At 35.4% G+C, this 24,906-nt stretch overlaps 1 protein-coding gene across 2 annotated transcripts; it reads right to left on the bottom strand.

Annotated features, from left to right (window-relative positions):
- Window positions 1-119: 119 nt before the first annotated feature.
- On the bottom strand, window positions 120-3,559 carry LOC120173927 (KH domain-containing protein At1g09660/At1g09670-like). 2 transcript variants are annotated; one of them, XM_039180962.1, is made up of 8 exons: window positions 3,399-3,559; window positions 3,158-3,286; window positions 2,702-2,787; window positions 1,982-2,121; window positions 1,637-1,771; window positions 1,446-1,562; window positions 743-886; window positions 120-662 (listed from the first exon to the last, which is right to left on the bottom strand). In XM_039180962.1, exons 2-8 carry the CDS (start codon window positions 3,259-3,261, stop codon window positions 504-506), a joined length of 885 nt encoding a protein of 294 aa, XP_039036893.1. In that variant the 5' UTR covers window positions 3,262-3,286; window positions 3,399-3,559; the 3' UTR covers window positions 120-503. The 2 variants fall into 2 exon arrangements, with proteins under 2 accessions (XP_039036893.1, XP_039036892.1); XM_039180961.1 differs by having other exon boundaries at window positions 3,158-3,283.
- Window positions 3,560-24,906: the final 21,347 nt, after the last annotated feature.

The following is a 24,906-nucleotide window of genomic DNA, read 5'->3' as shown; positions in this document are numbered from 1 at the left end:
TGAATTCTAGAAATAACCTTTTTTCCGTTAGAAGATGCCGTAAGTATAACCAATTTGTTAGATGAATGGGAACATAACGAGAACATTTAAAACATTCAAGTTATACACCTAGAGGCATGTAAAATAAACAAGATATTGAGAGGATACTTACTATTAAGACAATAGGCAATACAATGATTATATCTTATTAAGAAGGGCACACATATGTAGATATATGCAAGAAATAATGCAAGATTGTCGGTACAAAGAATGTTGGAGCACATCAGAAGAACATGGCTAAAACAATTAGGGGAAATAGGTTATTTTAACTAATGAAGTAGAGACGTCAAACCTTATGGGGAATGAATAATGCATGAAAGAGGGATCATCGGAGATTGCCCAAAGCTCAAAGGAGTTTGACTTAGCTCTTCCTAACTCAGCCTCCCTAAGCTATCGTCATAATTTCAAGCGACGGTATGTGCAGCAAGCCAACAGGACACAGATTTATCGTCATGTGTCTACGGTCATCTGCCCGTCTTCGCCCTCTTCATTCCTGTACTGTTAAAGGGCGACATACTAGGACTCATGCTTGGGCTCATACTCGGACTCTCTTCCCTTAAGGTACCATTTAGCAAAGCCAACTCCCTAAGCTGCTGTTTCTTGTAGCCATCCAAGGATTCATCCTGGCAATGGTGGATGAGGGGTTAGAGAACAGAAATGGAAGGGTAACATAAAATTATCACAAATTGCTTTTTGTTCATACCACAGGCTTCAGAAGGTTTTCTAGTATTGCAACAGCATACTCCAATCGAGAATTTACCATGTCCTCGGGAAATTCAGCCTCCACCAACACATGCAATGGCTCATTAAGGTGTTCATATCCAGGTTTATCTTTCAGCTTCTCTTCCTGTAGAAAAGTCAACAGCCAGATTGAGAATTTAAAACAAGTGAAGCAGAACAAGTTACTTTTAGTAAAGATGATCACTGCATTGATTGATCACAGTAGTTACCAGCACAAAAATGTAAAAGATTGAGGTTCCATTTGTTTGTTGCTTTTACCTTTTGATTTTGTTGTAATAGAAAAGTCAAAAACACAAAATAAATATGAAATAAAAACAATGGATAAACAGCAAAAATTCTTAACGGAGCCCAAATAAACATGATACAAATATTGGATGCAGAGTACATCAAATGTAAATGGATATGCAGATTACCAGCAAATTTGAAACTAGATCAATTCTCATCGCCTACAATTTAAAATTCCAGCAGAAGATGGATCAAGAGGGAAAATATGGGGTGGGGGCAGGATATTATACTCCTAAGCCTCGCTCAACAACCAGCCACACTCCAATTTTCAAGAGAAAGTAGAAAATACTTGCCTGAACAAGAAGTATCTCAAGACTCAACTGCACACTTTTACCAAAATTACATGTTGGAAATAAAAGAATTAAAATGATTGACTATACCTTTACAGAATCCTTGACAGAACCCTTGCCTCTTATGTACACCCTACACTCTGTCATAGCTTCAACTCTCTTTAGGGAGTTCCCTCGTGGTCCCAAGATTCGGCCAACAAAATTATACTGCAAGAACTTAGTCAGAACTATTATCTTAAAAAAGAAGAAAATGAAAACTTATAATTTTCAAGATAACTTACATTTGGATATTTATCGACAGGTACATCAAGTCTAACAACTCTCTTTACAATAGGTGTTGTTGGGGCTCTTGGCAAACCAGGCCAACCCATTGATGCAGCTTGAATTGGAGCAACTTGTTGCATGTGCCCATTTTCCTGAAACAAGATAATCACATTAAAAGAATTTCATTTTACTTTCATTTAACATTTAATGAGAAACACATTATTTCGGTGTAAAAATATATCACATTGGGGGCCAACAACAAGTATATTGAAATTTACTAACCTGATAAGCAATTGCAAAGTTTGATATAAAAGTTATTCTAAAAACAATTTGGTATGTTTATAACCATTAAACTGCAATACCTCTGTTTGCATTACAGACCATCCCTCCAAATCCATCTGTCTCCCATTGGGATGTTGACCCAATGACCTGAAAGGACTATCATGCTCAATTCTCTCATGATCCACAAAACTAGGAGTAAGTCCTGAGACCCTTCTGATCTCTGCAGTTAAATTAGAAATAATAAAACACTCAATATGTTGTCAAAACGGTCTCAATGGTAAAAATGGATATTTGGAGTTTATTTGTGGCATGGGATACATCTTTTGGTAGAACCCTCTGGTGGCATGCCCTCCAGTTTACTTGTTTTAATTTTCAAGAACCATCTAGTCTAAGAACACTTCAAGCTGTAATAATTTAAAATAACATGTTGCTAGTTTAGGATTATAAAGGTTAACTAGGTGGACAGATAGTGTTACGCTGTTATTCGCTTACAATTTCAGTTCAACGTCATTGACAATCACTGTGTTTATTTCATCATGTGTGGTTTATTCTCAGAAGGAACAAACCAACAGTGTGCTCATAAAGATAAATCTAAAGTAAAATCTAGAGGAGTGAAATTTACATTAGTTAGAACAATAATATAGATGGCAGGTTTAGGCATCCTTGAGATATATCCTTACAGAAAGTTTTACTATTAGAGTGTTTTCCATTCAACCAAAAAAAAAATCACAAGCAGTTTCAGAACTTGCTAATGAATATTATATTGCAGAAAAATGAAAAGAAAAGGAAAATTCAATAACCTTGATTAAGAAGCCTGGTACATAGAGGCAGAACTTGAGTGAAAGGTACCAATTTCTGTTTCTCTGTCCATAATTCAGCGAAATATCTGCCATAGTTGATTGTGAGGTAACAATGAATATAACAATGATTCACAGTAAGACATGTATCTAAGATAAAATAGAATATGAAATAAGAGCATCAACATGAAGAAAACATAACCATCAATTAGAAAACGGAACCTTCTTCCTTAAAACAATCACTCATACCAAAACAACAAGATAGAAACAGAAAAGGTTAAAGCTTTTCCTTAAACCAACTTTGAGAAACCATATCAATCAGAACAAAGAAAGCTCTAATTGTTACATCAATAAAAAAAATATCCCATCAAATATTGGAGTGAAACTTCCCCAAAAGAACAAAAAAAAGGAGCTTTAATTTATTAAAAGTATTTAAATAAAGAAGATGAAAAAACTAACCTTTCACGATCCGTAGGAAGAGAAGAAGCCCTATGAGGGGAAGCAAGGACTCCAGAAGGCGGATACTGAAAGTAACTCCCTGGTGGGATCCTCTCCCCCATCATATAAATCAGCCTTCCCTTATTCCTGCTTAACTCGTTCAACGTATAAAAAAACTCTTAAAAAAAAAAATCTTCAAAATCAAGAATCCAACGTATAAACAAAAATATATAAGGATTAAAGAAGAAAACCCCAGACTTACTTTGATGAAAGGGAAGAGAGAGAGAGAAGAAAGCAAAGGTAAGGTAAGCAAACGAGTAAAAAGGGGCAGAGATGCAAAGTCTGCTGCCCTCTCTTTTATGTGGAGCAGAGTGTCAATCAAAGAGACTAAAGCCCTACTCCCAACAAACACTATATGCTTTCTTTTTTCTCCTTTTATACGCTCTCAAATTTTTACCACACCCACATCATTTTAAATTAGGTAAACTATGCATATGGTCCTCTATTATAGGGTACTACTTTGTTAAGTCATAGATTATTAAAAGTTATAATGATTCTTTGATTATAAGGTATTATTTTGTTAAATTTCTTGATTATTAAAAGTTATAAAATGGTTATCCAACTATTAATATATTTCAAACTCATCCTTTTACATTAAAATATTGATGACAATATGAGTTGGATATTAATCTGTTGATTCGGATATGATAAAATTTAATCCTAAAATGTCAAACTACTATCAAATTTTAATTAGCATGTTAACATTCTGCTATGATGACCAACATTTTTTAACAAATAAAAGAATGAGTTTAAAACATATGAATAGTCGAGTGACTATTTTATAAGTTTTAATAGATGAGGGACCTAAAAAAGCAACACTCAATAATTAAATGATTATTTTATAACTTTTAATAATTAAATGACTCAATAATAAAGTAGTACCTTTCAATAGCCCTAATCATTTTAATTTTCAATTTTTCATGCAAACCCTTTCATTATTTTGCTGTGAAAGTTGTGAATTTATTATTATTATTATTATTATTATTGAATAGAAAACTTGTGAAATTAAATGTTTGGATTTAGTCCATTTAGTTGATTGTTTGTGAATATCAACAATCTTACAAAATCTTCCAAGGTAGGCGTGTGTATATATAAATTTGACTCACGGGTACCAAAGCTCTTGAATTCTTAAAATAATTAAAGTTAATTTCTCTATTTGGTCATTCATCTATTCGCCCGTTCTATTTTAATTATCTAATTACTTCTTTCTCAAAATCACACCTAATATTTTATTTTATTTTATTTTATTTTAATCATTGGTATAATAATAATTTTAATTCTCAAACTAACACAATATATCAAATTGACTTAAATTTAAAATAAATTAATAAATCTTCAATATTTAAAATTCTTATCAATTTGGTCCTTATTTAAATTTAAAAGAATGATTAAATCAAATTATTAATAAATTGCTAAAAGTAATAATGTTTATAAGTGAAGAATAAAGGATGGTATCCAATTACAAAGTGATATAATAACTAATAATAATTCCCTTTATCTCCTATTAACGCCGCCTCCATTTCTTCTTATCACTCCCTATTTTAATCATCGTCTTCCCTTTCCCTTACCTTCAATTTTCAAATCCAATACCAATTTTTAAATTTTCTCTTTCTTTACCTTCCACTTTTGAATCATTTTATACCCAATCCATAATCAAAGAGACTCAAAATTCAGAAACTACAATTGTAACATCGTCCGTCGAATAAGCGGTGGTAGAAGGCAACACCGCCTATTGCCTCTGATATTGATTTTGAAGAGAAACAAGTCAAAGTTGAAGCTATGGAGAAAAATATGGTCGACGAAAAGAAAGTGAAGGTGACTATGTTTGCGTCATTCAAAGATGAAGCCAATATAGTTGGTTAACTTTTTGACGCATAAAAGAAGACTCTCGAAGAGTTTAAGCAACTTCTTCAAGAGGTTATAATAAGAAGGAATTTAGTGTTCCACCTCACATCCTTCTACAAAAGAGCAAGGGGTTTTATTTTTGGATTTTGACATGAAAATAGTACACTTCCAACTTTGAAATTGTAATACCCAAAAATTCCATCTAGTGACCGTTTACATTTCTAAGGTTTAGTAGTCAAAGTATAAATTTGGGAAAAATTTAGGGATCAAAGTGTAATTTTAAAAAGTTATGTAACATGATCCCGTAAATGAATAGTTCACCCTCAATAGTATTTTTTGAAATTTAATTTTTCGTACGGATTTTGTATTTAAAACTATAAAGTGATAAAGTTCGAGAAAAATTCGGATAATCAGATCGAATCGGATTTTTGAGATATTTTGAAGGATGATAAGGTAAGGTTAAAAATGTCATTTCCATATCTTAATTTGGAAGGATTAACTGTCGATAATTGGATTTGAGATAATTTTTTTTATGTTAAATATGAATCGTCAGATTTAAGTGACTAGTTTGTAATTTTTGAAAATTACAAGGGAAAACATAGAAAATCATGATCTTGATATTTTTGTTATAGATATGATGATGTAAAGGATGATGTCCTGAAGTGACATAGATGAAATTATCAAATTTCATTAATGGTAAAATGGTAAATTAATTATAAATGAATTTTAAATTCATTTAATTATTATAAAGCCATGTGTATCATGATAATTATGAGAGAAATAGCTAGAATTTTCAGCTTTCTTCAAGCTTTGGCCGTGACCTTCATTGTAGGTAAGGGAGAATTTTTTAATTTGATTATAAAGCTTTCATTGTTGATTTTTTGGTTAAGCTATTAGATAGAGAATTAATCTACTTGAAATTATTTATCATTTGGTATAATTATTTCATGAAAATCATGCTTGGATGATGAATTTCATGATTTGGGTGGATGAAGAACAAGTTTTGATTTTGGTGATTTAAAGCTTGATTTTTATGTTATTAAGGTTTTATATTTATTTTCAAGCTTATGTGAAGAGTAAAATTGATTGGAATTACATATATAAGTTTCAGCATAGCAAGGGTTCATGGACAATTGGTTGAATTTTGATTGAATTTGATGGTTGAATGCTTAGAATTACATGAGTTTAATCATAGGAGGTTAAAATCATGCTTGAAATTGGATGAAAAGTACACCCTAATTTCTTAATTAGGTTCGGCCAAGATAGTTAGGGAAAATTTTGTGGAAAATTATTTTGAGTTTAGAATTTATGAATGGATGAATATGTAAGCTTTATAAATCTATTTGGACCAATTTGGAAGTAGTTAAAGTAAAAGGACTATTTTTCAATTTTTGGGAATTATGAGACCTTGAAGTGAAAATTTTCAATTATGAGAATTCAATGTTGAAATTTAATATTTGGGTATAGAATTTAAAATTAGAATATTGATTTAAGATCAAATTGCAAATTTGGTAAAGTGTGATGGCTGAATTCTAATGGATTAGGAAATAATGGATTGAATTACAATTATGCAATTGTGAAGGTATTGAATTGAATATATTTTTTACAATGCTGGAATGTTGGGGATTAATTTGAATAAAGTAAAAAATTATGAAGGATCAAGATGCAAGTTGTAAGAATTGAAGAAGATATTAAGGATGCTAAATAATGAAAACAATTTAGATTTTTGAATCTAGCAGTAGGTTTAAAAAATCACTAGAAATTATATAAAAAATGATTAGTAGATTACTTTTATATCGTTGTGTTTTTATGTCCATTTAGTTTTGTTTAAAACAAACGGGGATCAATTTCGAATTGTATAATGAAATATACGGATTTTTGATCGATGATAGGTCAAAAAATATGTCAGCATATTATGCTCAAAACAGATTCTGAAAATTGGAATAGAAAATTCACTATAAATTGTACAAGTTGAATTAGAAGGATTAATTTATATGGTTAGATTCTTGTTCGAGTTTAGTTTCCAATGGAAGAAACGAAATTAAATTACAATGTGTAGATCAATATATAATAATGATTCTTTAAAGGTAGTGCAAGTTGTCATAATATGAAAATTTTAGAATTGAAGTGTAAATGGATTAGAAGTTGAAGAGTAATGTTTAAATGTTTGATTAGAATGTTTGAGTATATTTTTTATGCTTAGAATTGAATTTAAATGGCAAGGGACCATTTTTAATTGTTAAGATCGAGTCATTCAATTTTTGAACAACTTCCAAGTGGGTCACCCATCCTTGGATTACTCTGGTTCCAAGCACCTGATATCACGCCCCTACACGATAGAATCCCTAAGGGTGATCGCTGGACCCTATAACCCAACAATTACCCCCATCGACACTTGGGGGATCGAACCTGCAACCTACTTTGATACCACTTATTAGGATCGAGTCATTCAATTTTCGAACAACTTCCCAGTGGGTCACCCATCCTTGGATTACTCTGGTTCACGCACACTTAACTATAGAGTTCTGAAGCGAATGATCACCATTCCTTCTTAAAACTAATTGGTGATAAGTAGGTGGGTCATTTTAACTTCATATCTTTGTAGCGGGTGATCACTGGTTTTCCCCAAGCTAAGGTGGATTCTTGTTGGGCACCCCCCACAATTCACCACGGCATTGCAGAGCCCCGCATCTATAGCGTGTTGCGGGCGGGCCTAGGGGCTTCGCAAGGCACACGTGGGCCTCGGCAGGTTGGGCTGTCAAGCACCGCCCATACACAATAGAATCCCTAAGAGTGATCGCTGGACCCCATAACCCAACATTAATGAATTATAAATGTTGAGAAGAATTCTAAAAGAATTCATTTTAATGGTTAAATGATGAAATTTGAAAGGATTAATTGAGTTATTAGTTGACATGAATGTTAAGATGATTGAAGTTATATTTAAGTGTTATGGTTAGCACTGACGTGTTGAAATGGGTTTAATATCGAATAAGTATTGATAGAATTTTTTATGAATTTTACCACTAGGTTTTGCTTATGTTAGTAAAATACTAATATATGCTTTGGAATGTATGTGATGTATAAATTACGAACGTGAAGATCATGATCAAAGAAAGGTTAAAGGTAAAGAAAAAGTTCAAGAGTGAAGCTAGAAACGCTAAGTAAGGTTATTATTGAGGTGTTATCAGGTAAGTGCATTTTACTTACTCTATATAAGTATGACATGAGGAAGAATTACGATGAGTCAACCTCGAATGACTTGAAAAGAAATTCATTTTAATCTGTTTTATTATATTTCATATTATTTTGTTTGATGATTTCTTATGAATGATTTCAGGTATGAACTGCCCAATGTATTTTTGTTAGGATTTGAAGATAAATAATTTAACAACAAAAAATGTGCAAATGGGGTTAATTGAAAAAAATAATTAGGGAGTAAGGAGAGAAAAAGATAGAAAAATTTGGCATAAGGATTTAAAGTGGTTCGACTTATCAACCAAGTCTACATCCACTACCTTAACTCCTCACTAAGGATTTTCTAACAAATTCACTAATTTTTTCTTTCTTTTTCAAGGATAAAGAGATAACCTTTACAACTCCCTATCTTTTAAGTTGGCTAAGATAGAACCAAAACATCTTTACAAAAGGTAAAAAAAGTAAACAATAAAACCTCTACAAGGTAAGGTGTTTACAAATTTAGCTTACAAGAACAAAATATTTACAAGAGAATTAGAATAAAGAGTGAAAAGCTATTCTCTTGTGTTTGAATGCTTGAATACGTATTCTAACCCTTCTTCAAGTTTCCTCAACTTGTTTTTATATGTTGGAATGTTCTTGTGGCCGTTTCTAGTCATTGAGAGTGTTTCGGAGCCGTTGGGGGATCAATTTTCGTGCAAAATAAAGCTTCCCAGAACAGAGGGTATCGATACTCCTAAAGGGAGTTTCGATACTACCTTTGTTATATTTAAATTAACTAGCTGTTATTAGCCGTTGGGGCTTAATGGTATCGATACTACTATGTAGAGTAGTATCGGTACCTCATTGGGTATCGATACCATTTTTACATTCTGGAATTTGAGCAATGTTGGTAGTATCGGTACTACCTAGTGAGTATCGATACTTACCTTACCTTTGGTATCGGTACCATATGAACAGTATCAGTATTGTTAATTAGGTATCGATACTGTAAGAACAGTAACGGTACCACTTGTCCAGAAAAACGTTTTGTGCTCAATTCCAAGCTTTAAAGACTTTGAATTATTTTTTGAAAACTTTGAACAAATTAAATTCAAGTCCAAAAACATTTTGCCTTAAATTGTTATATCAAAATATAGTTCAACAATTTTTATATGATATTTTGATATGTTCGTATTTATGAATATTTTAATATTTAAATAATATGTGAATGTGATGGAAATTTTCTTTGTGTTTAATGTATCATACTTTATTTTGTTAACATTTAAAAAGATTTTGATGAGTGAATGATGTATGATACTTGATTGTGATGATATTTGAAAAGATTCTGATAACTAAATGATAAATGATTTAAAGAAAGTGCCCATTGTAAATGCATTGAGAATCATTGGTATAAAAATGTAGCATTTAGCATGTCTAACGTCTTTATGACGGTGGTGTTACTATTAATGATGATTTAGCATGTTTGACGTCTTTGTGACGGTGGTGCTACTATTAATGATAATTAGCACGTCTGACGTCTTTGTGACAGTGGTGCTACTATTAATAATGATTTAGCATGTCTGACGTCTTTGTGATGGTGGTGCTACTAATAATAAAAAGAGAAAATCGCCTCAGTGACCAAAAATGCCTTATAATATACGATTTTAACCAACTTTTTTCGGATTTGCCAAAATGACCAACAAAATCGCAATGCGATCGCTAATTCGCAACGCGATCTCCATTATCGCAAATTCGCGTTGCATTTCGCGTTGCGATAGTTGGAAATCGCGTTGCGATGGTCTACAGTATCGTTGCGATTTTCCCAATTCGCAATGCGAATAAGTAAATCGCAACGCGAATTGGGAAAATCGTAATGCGATACTGACTATCGCAATGCGATACTTACTATCGCAATGCGATAATACAAAATCGCAACGAGATACTAACTTTCGCAACGCGATTCTGACTTTCGCAACGCGATAATACATAATCGCAATGCGATTTTCAAAGCGCCATTAGTATCCTGGCCAAGTATTTTATTTTTAAATTCCAAACACGAATATTAATATATTGGAACACTGAACCGTCCACAGTATATCCCGTAATCGCAACTCATAACCTAAAACCTAAAATCACAACTCAGTCCCATCTCCATCTCTCACTCTCTCACCCATCTCCGACGAAATCCGTCCCCATCTCCGCGAAATCCGTCTATCTCCATCTCTCAGAGCCACCCTCACAATTAGAAATGGAAAATTAACCAAATCAACTAACGAGGGTTAGTTTTTTTAATTATTTTCTTTTTGAAATTTTTGCATTATTATTAGGTTTTTCATATTGAAATTGATGATAAGTTTACTGGTAATTTCAATAATAGATTAACCATTTCACTTAGATTGCTTATTATTAACCGAGAATCGCAACGCGAAATGAAAATCGCAACGCGATTTTAGTTTCGCGTTGCGATTCTCTTGTTGCGATAGTCAAATTCGCGTTGCGATAGTCATTTTCGTGTTGCGATTTTCATTTTCAGTAACTATTCTTCTTCTGCAAATTGAAACTTGAATGAATTGCATTACTTCAACCAAAAAACAAAGACAAATAAGAAATTCACAGTGTTGCAAATTTAAGTTTGAAAAATAAACTACTACTCTTTATGTTTATTATTGTTTTTGGTATATCTTCACAGTGTAGTTTTTGGTATATCTAACTTAGTATGTTTATTGTTTTTGTAGAACTTTTATTCGGCTCAATTAACCTTAAGAAATAAAGTCAGCCTGGCCAAAACAATTGCGTCGAAGCTTTCACATGCACAAAGAAAAATATTTGAGGATACTTGCTTCGGGCCATGGCTGAAAGTACAACATCCTGGTGGAGATGCGATGTTGACACACCTATTTCTTTAAACCATGACTAGGGATCTACCAGATACTATACAACGTCGTGATGAAGAGATATGGTTTGATTTTCCACCGGCGTATACATGTTTTGGGCGGGAGGAGTTTTGCTTAATCACCGGTCTACGCTTCGGACACGATGATGTAGGTCAGTACACTAGACATATTACCCGCCCATCATGGTTATCCCAGGTTTTTCCTGAGCTGGAGAGGCCGAATCTACACGTGGAAGACCTGACGATATTATTGAATAAGAAAGATGGTTTTACTCGGATGGATGACGTCGACGTTGTCCGAGTATGCCTTCTAATTCTTTTGCATGCCGGCTTTTTAGGCAGAGAGGCCAGACAACCTATTCCAAATGATCTAATCAAATTGGTAGAAGACCTAAATGCGTGGAACCTGTTTCTGTGGGGCTCGTATTAATGGAAAGCTACATAGAATAAGTTATCGTCTGCCTTGGATGATCGAAAAAGTTTGCATGGCGATGGTTCCAAATACACTTTGACAGGCTTTATTTGGGCCTTTAAGGTAAGAATTTTTATATAATGTTTCCAAAATTATAAGTAATTATTTAACAATTACTAATGTTTGTTATTATATTGTTTGTAGATTTGGATATTTGAGGCCTTTCCCGCCATGAAGACATATGCAATAAAAACTTCAAATAATATTCCCAGGGCTATTTCCTGGAAGAGGAAACGGACCTTGCAATGGGAAGATTTACTACGGTATACGACAATAAATAATGTAAGTTAACATAAATACTACCATATGTTTATAAACAAGTTATTACTAGTACACGTTTAACTTTGTTTGAGCTTTTATATTGTTAGGAGGCCAATACTCCTCTACAGAGGCTGACACCCACGGAAGCTGAGCTTGCCACTGATTGGTGGCAAGCTAGTAAGCGTTTTTTTGATGGAACGGTTGATGAGCAGCCTCCACTTCGGGAGCCATCACCTCGCCCAGAGCTATCACCTCACCCAGAGCCATCATCTGATGGACCCGACTATACACCTCCACAACGACATCCATCACTTATTCTATCACATCATCGAGCCTCTTCTCCACCATCACCGCAAGATAGGCGACCGACAAAGATGCCACGACGTTTATCCCCTGTTCTTCACCTCCACCTCAACGGGATGAGTTAGGGGAGTTACGTGATGAGGTCAATGCCTTGCGTGAGGAGGTCGGTACTTTACGCAAAGACGATGGTGCATGGCGTGTTGAGGTGTCTACATTACGCGGTGAGGTAGCCGCTCTACGTGAGATGGTAGCATCGTTACAGAATGAGGTTCATACTCTACGCAACGAGGTAAGTTTAAGATTTTTCATACTCGTAATTCATTCGGTTGCTGCTAATACTGCTAAACTGTTTTTGTTAGTATTTGTTTTTGGTTTTGTTTTTGTCTTTTGGTTGAAGTAATGCAATCCATTCAAGTTTCAATTTGCATAAGAAGAATAGTTTACTTTCGCAACACGAAAATGACTATCGCAACGCGGAAATGGCTATCGCAATGCGAAATGAAAATCGCAACGACAAAATCGCAATGCGAAATGAAATCGCAACGACAAAATCGCAACGCGAAATGAAAATCGCAATGCGATTTGTGTTTCGCGTTGCGATTTTGTCGTTGCGATTTCATTTCGCATTGCGATTTTGTCGTTGCGATTTTCATTTCGCATTGCGATAGCCATTTCCGCGTTGCGATAGTCATTTTTGTGTTGCGATTTTAAGTTTCGTGTTGCGAAAGTAAACTATTCTTCTTCTGGAATGTTTATATATGTTGTCCTTTTAAATGTTTATATAAGTGCTTACTTCTAGAATGTTATCTGAGCATTTTGTGAACTATGATAGAATAATGACTTGGGTGAATACAATGCTAGTTTGAAACATATTTGTCTTTGTTTAATATCATGTCTGTTTATTTACTGATTTATGTATTAATTTTTTTAGCGGCCTGATAAGGTGGATGCTTTATGTCGGGTTTTCCTTGCACGACGGAGTTCACGCATCAGACGGCGTGGACGTGCTATTACGTATCCGTTCACCCCAATGGTGCGAAGACTCCGCAAGAAGAAGCCCGACTCACCGGTCATCCCTCAAGAGTCCCCTCCAATAGTTCAAGAGGCCCCTATCCTCCCTCAAGATTCCCCCCACCGTTCAAGAGGCCACTGTCATCGTTGAAGAGGTCCCTCATACCATTCCAGAGCCCGATTCACATGGGGTAATATATCGAAGTATTGAGAAACCCCCACCGGTTCCGGACATGATGGATGAGAGTTGGCTCTCGTATGAGTTACCGGCTAGTACCCTTCCGGTATCTGAAGTGGAGAGGAGACAACTACCGGAAACAATTGTGGATAATACCCTTTGGGCTAAGACCGCGGTTGATTTTTATCTACATGAGCGGAGCCAAGGGTGTTACACTGACATCAGCAAACTCAACGATGAAATGTTTTTATTGCTTGATCGGTCTTGGTGGGGTGTGCTATTAGGGGTTGAAGACAGTGGCTATTTGGATGGGGAGGTAAGTCTTATATTTGTCTTATATATGATTTTGATTAATTTGTTTAAAAATTAATGTAATTCACTAATATATGTATTTTTTTGTAAAACAACATATCGATGCGTGGGTGTCACGTCTACTAATAATAAGGAAGCTTAGGAAAAATAAAAAAAATTCGCTATATACAATAATGCCGGCGGCTTTTCACGCAGTTCACTTGAAGAATCAACGAGATGAATCATTTTCGTTGGGCAATGGACAAGCTAAACTTTATCCTGCATGGTGGGAGGTCGATAAGGTTAGTGTTTATTTTTAAAATTTTTTAAAGGTGTTCATAAATAAGTGCGCAAATAAATGAATTATTACTTATGATTGCAGGTGTTTATCCCTATTTTGGAACGTCTTCACTGGCTTCTCGTCCAACTTCAGCTCCCATCCCTGAAGATAATAGTGTATGACAGCATGATCAATTACATATCACTGTCTGATTTGAGAGATATTTTCAAGGGATGGAGCTCTCATTTGGCTAAATTCTTGGATGGGATTAATTATTGGACTCATTCTGGACACAAGAAGCCAAAGAAGTTCAATGCCACAGTTGTCAGAGACGAGACCGCGCCACAGCAATCGCCGGGAGCCAGAGGGGATTGTGGTCCTCTCGTATGCCTTTGCTTGGCGCGTTTGACGACGGGAAGCACAGAGTTTTTACCTCCCACTGATAGAGATAGAACTGCAGTAGGCTTGTGGTTTCGGCATTATATGGCTAGAGCAATATATTCGAGACGCTGCCTACCTGCATCCGCGTTATGAAAGTGTCCATTGTTAATTGGTAAGTCAAATGCAAGTTTTGTTAACATATATACTCCTTTTGGTTTTAAAATGTTTGGTTAAGTACCTAGAATTCAATAATTTGCTGTTTGTAGGTTTTAGATGTGTAGGAAGTCTTGTTTGAGCAAATGTTTGGTTTCTGCAGGTTAATCCTTAAGTAAGCTGCGTGAAATGGATGTACGGGGTCACAAATTTGTTGATTCATTGATTCAATAATTGATGAAGAAATAAGAATTATTATTATTTTTTGATTGTTTAATTGATTTGTAAAAGATGATTTGTAAATGTTGATTTGTTTAATTGATGTGTACATAATTCTTATTTGTGTTGAAATGTAATAGTTGATTTGTTGATTTTCAATCTGTATTATGTTGAAGGCAAAACAGACTATCGCAACACAAAACTGACTATCGCAACGAGAGAATCGCAATGCGAAATGAAAATCGCAATGCGAAATGAAAATCGCAACGAGAAAATCGCAATGCGATTTTCATTTCGCATTGCGATTTTGTCGTTGCGATAGCCATTTCGCGTTGCGATAGCCATTTTTGCGTTGTGATCGCCATTTTCGCGTTGCGATAGCCATTGTCGCATTGCGATAGTCAAATGAATGTCTAATAAGTGATAACAACTGAACAGATCATAGCAATGTTCAAACTCAAGTTACTAATACATGCCTAACTGAAAATGTTAAAAGTGCACACATAAAATACACATAATGCAAGTTTTGTTAACATATATACTCCTTTTTCATTTCGCATTGCGATTCTGTCGTTGCGATTTGCATTTCGCATTGCGATGGTCAAATGATTTCCTTTCGCAACGCGATTCTGACTTTCGCATCGAGATAATACAGAATCGCAATGAGAGTTTCAAAGTTTGCAACAGGTTTTAGTTTCGCAAGCCAAATTTTTTGTGTATATATCTACGCAGTAGCAACAACTCATAACCTAAATCCCTAAATCGTAACTCATTCCATCTCCATCTATCACTCTCTCCGGCGACATCTGTTCCTATATCCAACGACATCCTTCCCCATGCGGCAACAGGTCTTAGTTTCGCATCTCGTTTGTTTAGTAAATTAATTTACAACCATGAAATTATCTAATGTTGATCATGTTTGGATAGATTTGTGTTTTGGAGGGTCATGGGAGAATGTTCATGGTGTTTTACAATATATGCCTTTACCCATGAATCTTCAACTAAAACTGTCATTAAAGAAGTTAACTTATGAAACTCTAATGTTACGTGTTTCAAAGAAATTGAATTTAGAGCCCCTAAGTGGATTTAGGCTATCTTATCAGAGAAATGGTAAAGTTTATTTGTTAACCGACAATGAAGATGTTGAACGATTCATTGCTTACATTAATGTTTCAAGTGATGATGTTACATTGTATGTTGTTGAACCTAGAAGTAGTATTGTTGGGTCAGTAGCGGGTAGTAATCAACTAAGTGGGTCTCAAAACCCACAACCTTTCTCTAATCCAAATCCAAATCAACTTTCAGCACCAAATTCCGGTTTTCGTATTGACCAATTAGACGATGATGAGCCAAGAGAAAAAATTGTGAGTACTAGTCAGTATTCGAAATTTGATCTTGGTCAATACCCGGACTTTGATATTGGTCAATACTAGGATTTTGATGATGTTTCAGAAGAAGAAACAGACCCTGCGTGTAATGATTTTGATATTGGTCAATACCAAAATTTTGATGATGAAACACCCGTTGCCGAGGAAGATGTTGTTGATGATAATAAGGAGGAAGTTACGACTGTGAATGAACATGTTGAACATCCATTCTGTAATTCATATAATCTTGAAGAAGAAAAAGAAGAAGAAAAAGTCCCCGAAGAAAAGAAAATGCCACGAGAGTATAACTGGAATATGCCAGAATTACTTCAGCTACCGGAAGAAGAGTTGGCAAATAAAGCAGTTGATTGTTACACAAAAGTTATTCGTATCAAGAAAGATGATTGTTTTGATACAAATGAAGACTTGAAGATAGCTTTGTATACGAAATGTGTGGAAGATGGCTATCAACTAAAAGTTAACAAATCAAGCAAAGATCGTTTCGAAACAAGGTGTATGATTGACAAAAACTGTACGTGGCATATGATTGCAAAGAGGATAAAAGATTGCGAAATGTTTAAAGTTAGGACTTTTATTGATAAACATACATGTTCAAGAACCCAAGTTTTTCCTAACCATAGACAGGCAAACAAAAAGGTTTTGGGTGGTTTTCTGGCTGAGTTAATGTTTTTGAATGGCAGGGTATATCGGGGACATGAAATTATGACTGACATGAATGCTCGGTTCAAGATTAGTATATCATATTCTCAAGCTTGGAGAGCCAAATGTTATGCCTTGAAATTGTTGAGGGGGTCGCCAGAAGCATCGTTTGCCCAACTGCCGGCTTATTGTCACAATTTAAAGCTGAAAAATCTTGGGTCGGTAACTCATATCAAAACAGATAGAGATGGACGCTTTGAGTTGCTGTTTATCGCCATTGGTGCTGCGGTTAGTAAATCAATATAATTCTGTTGACTCATTTCTGTTAGTTACATGCATTTCACATTTAAATGATTATATTTCTTGTGTATATTATTTTGTAGATTCGTTCGTTTATTACTTGCATGCGCCCAGTTATTATAGTTGACGGAGCACATTTGAAAGGTCGATACCTTAGAGTAAACTTATTAGCAGTAGCCATGGATGCTAACAATGAGATATTGCCAATAGCTTACGGGGTTGGCAAATCTGAAACCTCTGATTCATGGACATGGTTTATGGGGCATCTTAGGGATTACATAGGTCCTATTAGCAATCTGACAATCATATCCGATAGGGCAAACTCAATTGACAACGCTGTTAGAAGGTGTTTCCCAGATGCTTTTCATGGGTTTTGTGGTGTTCATTTGTATAGAAATCTAAAATCAAGGTCTGCTGGTATAAAAAAGCACAAATGGACATACTGGAAGGCTGTAAAGGCTTATCGGGAAGTGGATTTCAATAAGCATATAAACTGTTTAAGACGTGTTTTGCCTCAGTGTGCTCAAACACTAGAAGATGTCAGGTTTGAAAGATGGTCAAGAGTACATCAACTTGGAGAAAGATATGGTTTCATGACGTCTAATAGTGCAGAATCAATCAACTCTCTAAGTCGTCATTCCCGGAAATTACCCATTACTATGTTAATGGAGTTTTTTCGAGCCTCTATTCAACAGTGGTACTGCAAGAAAAAAAACCATGAAGGTATTATTTCTTTGAATTCGTAACTTATCATATATTTTACTAAGTATTATTTATTTAAATTTACAGGAACATTGGAACATCGTGTTACACCATGGACTAAAAAAAAGATAACGAAACGTGTTGTGAAGTCAACGTCATGGAGAGTTGAACCATGTTCAAACACTTTGTTTGAAGTACTGGATAATAACTTAAATGGGCTTGTCGATCTAAATGCAAGGACGTGTAGTTGTATGAAATGGCAAACATCTGGTTATCCGTGTGGCCATGTTATAAAAGTTGCTCTTCATCTAAACCAAGATGATTCAAGCACATACGCTATGGATTGCTACACTACAGAAGTATATCGACAGACTTATGCCGAGATTGTCTACCCTATTCCACATCCTTCTGAGTGGGACATACCAGATGACTTACAAACAGTTTTGCCACCAGCCATGGACAGAAGGCTACCTGGCCGACCAAAAAGTCACGATCGTATACCATCTAAGGGTGAAGAGAAGAAGAGATCGACATGTAGTCGGTGCAAGGAAAGTGGTCATACAAGGTTGACATGTGGATCACCAGTGCCATCACAATCATCTTTTCCTCTACCAAAATATGGATCATCATCAAAATCCAAAGCTCATATGGTGTCAAGAAAAAGGCAATCAAAATCGCAATCACCTTTAAAATCCCAATCACAACTGGCTTCACCTTTTGGGACTGTTAACTTAGGTGATTTTTAAATGCAAATGTTGTATTATGTAGATTTTATGTGTGAACTTTTAACATTTTCAGTTAGGCATGTATTAGTAACTTGAGTTTGAAAATTGCTATGATCAGTTCAGTTGTTATCACTTAATAGGCAATCATCTTAATGTCTATCGCAACACGGAAATTACTATCGCAATGCGAAATGAAAATCGCAACGAGAGAATCGCAATGCGAAATGAAAATCGCAACGCTAATTTCGCAATGCGAAATGAAAATCGCAACGAGGGAATCGCAATGCGAAATGAAAATCGCAACGCGAATTTAATTTCGCGTTGCGATTTTCATTTCGCGTTGCGATTCCCTCGTTGCGATTTTCATTTCGCATTGCAATAGTACTTTTTGCCTTCAACATAATGCAGATTGAAATCAACAAAATCAACCATTACATTTCAATCAATTAAACAAGCACAAATAAGAATTATGTTAACATCAATTAAACAAATCAACTTTTACAAATCACCTTTTACAAATCAATTAAACAATCAAAAATAAGCAATAATTATTAGAGAAAATAACACTTCTACTATTGAATCAACTTTGCAGCCATACATCATTTTCACGCAGCTCACTTCTGAGATTAACCTGCATAAACCAAACATTTGCTCAAACAACACTTTCTACACATCTAAAACCTACAAACAACAAATTATTGAATTCTAGGTACTTAACCAAACATTTTCAAACCACAAGCCTATAAACATACCAATTGTTTATGGACATTTTTATAACGCAGATGCAGGTAGGCAGCGTCTCGTATATATCGATCTAGCCATATAATGTCGAAACCACAAGCCTACTGCAGCTCTATCTATATCGGTGGGAGGTAGATACTTTATACTTCCTATGATCAAACGGTCCAACGCCAAGCATACGAGAGGACCACAATCCCCTCTGGGTCCTTTCGTTTGTTGTGGTGCGGTCTCGTCTCTGCTAACTGTAATATTGAGCTTCTTTGGCTTCTTGTTTCCAGAACGAGTCCAATAATTTATCGCATCCAAGAATTTAGCCAAATAAGAGCTCCATCCCTTAATAATATCTCTTAAATCAGCCAATGATATGTAATTTATCATGCTGTCATATACTATAGCCTTAAGGGATAGGATCTGAAGCTCGACGAGAAGCCAATGGTTACGTTCCAAAACAGGGATAAACACCTGTAATCATAAGTAATAATTCATTCATTTGCGCACTTATTTATGAATACCTTTAAACTCAATCTAAAATAAACACTAACCTTATCGACCTCCCACCATGCAGGATAAAGTTTAGCTTGTCCATTGCCCAACGCAAATGATTCATCTCGTTGATTCTTCAAGTGAACGGCGTTAAAAGACGTCGGCATAATTGTATATCGTGTATTTCTTTTATTTTCCTTAAGTTTCCTAATTATTAGAAGACGTGACACCCACGCATCGATATGCTGTTTTACAAAAAAGACATATATTAGTAACTTACATAAATTTACAAAAAATAATCAAATTAAAATATAAGAAAATATAAGACTTACCCCTCCATCGAAATAGCCATTGTCTTCGACCCCTAATAATACGCCCCACCAAGACCGATCAAGCAACAAATAGATATCATCATTGAGCTTGCATATGTCAGTGAAACACCCCTGGCTTCGCTCATGTAGATAAAAATCAACTGCGGTCTTAGCCCAAAGGGTGTTATCCAGAATTGTGTCCGGTAGTTGTTCCCTCTCCACTTCAGATACCGGTATGGTACTGGCTGGTAACTCATACGAGAGCCAACTTGAATCCATCATGTCCGGCACATCAGAGGGTTTCTCAAGAATCCTACATATGACGCCATGTGAATCGGGCTCTTGAATGGTGGGAGGGACCTCTTCAACGATGACAGTGGCCTCTTGAATGGTGGGAGGGGACTCTCGAGGAATGATAGGGGCCTCTTCAATGATAGGAGTGGACTCTTGAGGGATGACAGTGGCCTCTTGAACGGTGGGAGGGGACTCTCGAGGAATGATAGGTGCCTCTTCAACGATAGGAGTGGACTCTTGAGGGATGACAGGCGAGTCGGGCTTCTTCTTGCGGTGTCTTCGCACTATTGGGGTATACGGAGACTTAATAGCACGTGCAAGCCATCTGATGCGTGAACTCTGTCGTGCAAGAAAAACCCGACGTAAAGCACCCACCTTATCGGTCCGCTAAATAATTAAATACAAATATCCGTAAATAAACGAACATGATATTTAAACAGTGAAAACAAAGACAAATATATTTCAAAACTTCAACCAAAAGACAAAACAAAGACAAATACTAACTTCACAGTGTTAAAGAATACACAGTTTAGCAGAATTGGCAGCAACCGAATAAATTTACTTCAACCAAAAGACAAAACAAAAAGACAAATACTAACTTCACAGTGTTAATAAACAATTTAACAGTATTGGCAGCAACCGAATAAATTTACTAAGCAATCTAAGTGAAATGGTTAATTTAAGTGAAATTACGAGTAAATTTATCATCAAGTTAAATATGGAAAATCTTAAACTTACCTCGTTGTGTAGAGTATGAACCTTATTCTGCAACGATACTACCATCTCACTTAGAGCGGCAACCTCACCACGTAAAGTAGACACCTCCACACGCCATGCACCATCGTTATCGCGTAGAGTACCGATCTCCTCACGCAAGGCATTGACCTCCACACGCCATGCACCATCGTTATCGCGTAGAGTACCGATCTCCTCACGCAAGGCATTGACCTCATCACGTAACTCCCTTGACTCATCCCGTGGAGGTGGAGAACAGGGAGATAGAAGTCGTGGCATCTTTGTCGGTCGCCTATCATGAGGTGATGGTGGAGAAGAGGCTCGATGATGTGACATGATAGGTGATGGCTCTCGTTGTAGAGGTGTATAGTCGGGTCGATCAGGTGATGGCTCTGGGTGAGGTGATGGCTCTCGAAGTGGAGGAAGTGGAGGCTGCTCATCATTCGTGCCATCAAGAAAACGCTGACTAGCTTGCCACCAATCAGTGGCAAGCTCAGCCTCCGTGGGTGTCAGTCTCATTAATGGAATGTTGGCCTCCTAAAAATATAAAAACTCAAACAAAGTTAAACGTCTACTATTAATAACTTGTTTATATATGATAGTATTTGTGTTAACTTACATTATTTATTGTCGCATATGGTATTAAGTCTTCCCAATCCAACGGACGTTTCCTCTTCCAGGAAATAGCCCTGGGAATATCATTTGAAGTTTTTATTGCATATGTCTTCATGGCGGGAAAGGCCTCGAATATCCAAATCTACAAACAATATAATAACAAACATTAGTAATTGTTAAATAATTAATTATAATTTTGAAAACATTATATAGAAATTCTTACCTTAAAGGCCCAACAAAGCCTGACAAAGTGTATTTCGACCCATCGCCCCGTAAACTTTTGCGGTCATCAAAGGCAGACGACAACTTAGTCCAGGTAGCTTTCCATATATACGAACCCCACGGAAACAGATTCCATGCATTTAGGTCCTCTACCAATAATATTAGCTCCTGAGGAATAGGTTGTCTGGCCTCTCTGCCTAAAAAGCCGGCATACAAAAGTAGTAGAAGGCATACTCGGACAACATCGACGTCATTCATCCGAGTTAAACCATCTTTCTTATTAAACAATTTCTTTATGTCGTCGACGTGTAAGTTCGGCTTCTCTATTGACTCATCAGGAAAAACCCTGGATAACCATGATGGGCGGGTGATATGACGAGTGTACCGGCCTACATCATCGTGTCCGAATCGTAGACCAGTGATTAAGCAGAACTCCTTCCGCCCAAAACAAGTATACGCTGGTGGAAAATGAAACCATATCTCTTCCTCACCACGTTGTATACTGTCGGGTAGATCTCTAGTCATGGTCTGAAGCCACAAATGGGTCAAATTAGCATCTCCACCCGGATGCTGTACTCTCAGCCATGGCCCGAAGCAGGTTTCCTCAAACAATTTTCTTTGTGCAGGTGAAAGCTTCGAAGCAATTGTAGTGGCTAGGCTAACTTTATTCCTTAATGTCAATGAAGCCGGAAAAAATTTCTACAAAAACAATAAACATACCAAGTTAGATATACCAAAAACTACACTGTCAAGATATACCAAAAACAATAAACATAAATAGTAGTTTATTATTGAAACTAAAATTTGTAACACTGTTTTGTCTTTTGGTTGAAATGAAAATCGCAACGAGATAATGAGAATTGCAACGCGAAATGACTATCGCAACGAGAGAATCGCAACGCGAAATGAAAATCGCAACGCGAAATGAAAATCGCAACGAGAGAATCGCAACGCGAAATGAAAATCGCAATGCGATTTTGGTTTCGTGTTGCGTTTTTTATTTCGCGTTGCGATTCTCTCGTTGCGATAGTTATTTCCGCGTTGCGATTTTAATTCTCGAAACTATTCTTCTTCTGCATTACTTCAACCAAAAGACAAAACAAAGACAAATACTAACTTCACAGGCTAAACAGTTTAGCAGTATTGGCAGCAATCGAATGAATTTAATAAGAAATCTAAGTGAAATGGTTAATCTATTATTGAAATTACCAGTAAACTTATCATCAATCTCAATATGAAAAACCTAAAATAATGCAAAAATTTCAAAAAAAAAAAAACTAACCCTCGGAGGTTGATTTTCCATTTCTTAATGATTGTGAGGGATTTTTGACTGTGAATGGTTGTGAGGGATTTCGCCGGCGATGGGGACGGAAATCTTCGGAGATGGGGACGAATTTCGCCATAGAGAGTGAAAGATGGAGATGGGACTGAGTGTTGTGATTTTGGGTTTGAGGTTATGAGTTGCGATTACTGTGGACGGTTCAGTTTCTGATTTATTAAGAAAAAATTCGTGTTTGGAATTTGAAAAAAAAATACGCGTTAATACGAATGGCGCTATGTAAATCGCGTTGCGAAAGTCAGAATCGCGTTGCGAAAGTCAGTATCTCGTTGCGATTTTGTATTATCGCATTGCGATTTTCCCAATTCGCGTTGCGATTTACTTATTCGCATTACGAATTGGGAAAATCGCAACGACACTGTAGACCATCGCAACGCGATTTCCAACTATCGCAACACGAAATGCAACGCGAATTTGCGATAATGGAGATCGCGTTGCGAATTAGCGATCGCATTGCGATTTTGTTGGTGATTTTGGCAAATCCGGAAAAAGTTGGTTAAAATCGTATATTATAAGGTATTTTTGGTCACTGAGGCGATTTTCTCTAATAAAAATTAGCATGTATGACGTTTGTGTGATTGTGGTGCTATTATCAATGGTACGTAGCACGTCTGACGTTACTGATGTAACAATAGTGCTATTTATGTGTATGATCTTCTGACTCAAATACTTTATATTCTCAGTGGTTTATATTGGGCTATAAAATGAAAAAGTAAAAAGTGTATGCTATTAGATGAAAATGAATGATACAGGCTACGAAATGAATTAAATGAATAATACATGCTATGAAACAAATGAAGTGAATGAAACATGCTATGAAATGAATAAAGTGAAAGGTAAAGGTCTGATATGAAATAGAAATGTACTAGTTGATTGATTTGATTGAACATGAGTTATATGAGTTTAAAAAATGTAAATTGTTTACAAGGCAGATAAATTGCATATGATATACTTACATGTGATTCATGTGCTATGTATTCTCATTTATCATACATTGAACTGTGATATGAAATGATATGTGAACATACATGTTTTAGTGAATTGGTGATAATATCTTTATTGAGAATTTGATTGACATTGAATATTTTATTTATGATATGATGAATTACAAATCAGTATTTTTATATAATGCTATTATATTTTAATATATTTATGTATGTTATTTTTAGCTATATACATGTTTTATTTTAATTATTATTAGAATTATCATGCCTCACTAAGTATATATTTAGCGTGTGATGATTTTCACGCGTAGGTAAAAGTAAGCATACAGAGTAAGGAGCTAGGCTAACATCAACTTTTGAAGATCAAGTATGCTTCAGAATCAATATGATATCTTTTTGAATGATGATTATACTAGTTGACATGTATACTAAATAGTTGTGCTATTTAAAAACAATTACGTTTGTATTTAGTTTCGATAGATAGTATTTATTATTACTGTTTATAAATAAAGATTAACTAATTAATATTAGTTATATGATTTTTAATGATATCGAAATGAAATATTTTAAGATCCTTAATAATAATTGAATTATTTTATAAAGAAACAAATTTTTACTGATTTTCAAAAAAAGACTAATTTATAAATTTTATGTGACATTCTGGACTCGTATATGGTAACATATACGGGAATGGGTGTTACAGAAATACTTCGTAAATTGTGATGTCTTACTTGTTCTACGTACATGTTGAGCATTTGAGTGTTGAAACATATTTTTCTTATCCAATTTGTAGTTTTTTTGTTAA

Source organism: Hibiscus syriacus, unplaced genomic scaffold (assembly GCF_006381635.1).
Source record: "Hibiscus syriacus cultivar Baekdansim isolate YM2019G1 unplaced genomic scaffold, ASM638163v2 tig00111993_pilon, whole genome shotgun sequence".
Taxonomy (NCBI): domain Eukaryota; kingdom Viridiplantae; phylum Streptophyta; class Magnoliopsida; order Malvales; family Malvaceae; genus Hibiscus; species Hibiscus syriacus.
This window is presented reverse-complemented; position numbering and strand designations above follow the sequence as displayed.

What these genes read in the sequence shown, in the direction of transcription:
- LOC120173927 (XM_039180962.1), bottom strand. Translation starts at nt 3,261, where the DNA reads ATGATGGGGGAGAGGATCCCACCAGGGAGTTACTTTCAGTATCCGCCT. An exon ending in CTGTCAAGGATTCTGTAAAG is followed by an intron (nt 887 to 1,445) that starts GTATAGTCAATC and finishes ACTTTTCTACAG; the next exon opens with GAAGAGAAGCTGAAAGATAA. An exon ending in AAAACCTTCTGAAGCCTGTG is followed by an intron (nt 663 to 742) that starts GTATGAACAAAA and finishes CACCATTGCCAG; the next exon opens with GATGAATCCTTGGATGGCTA.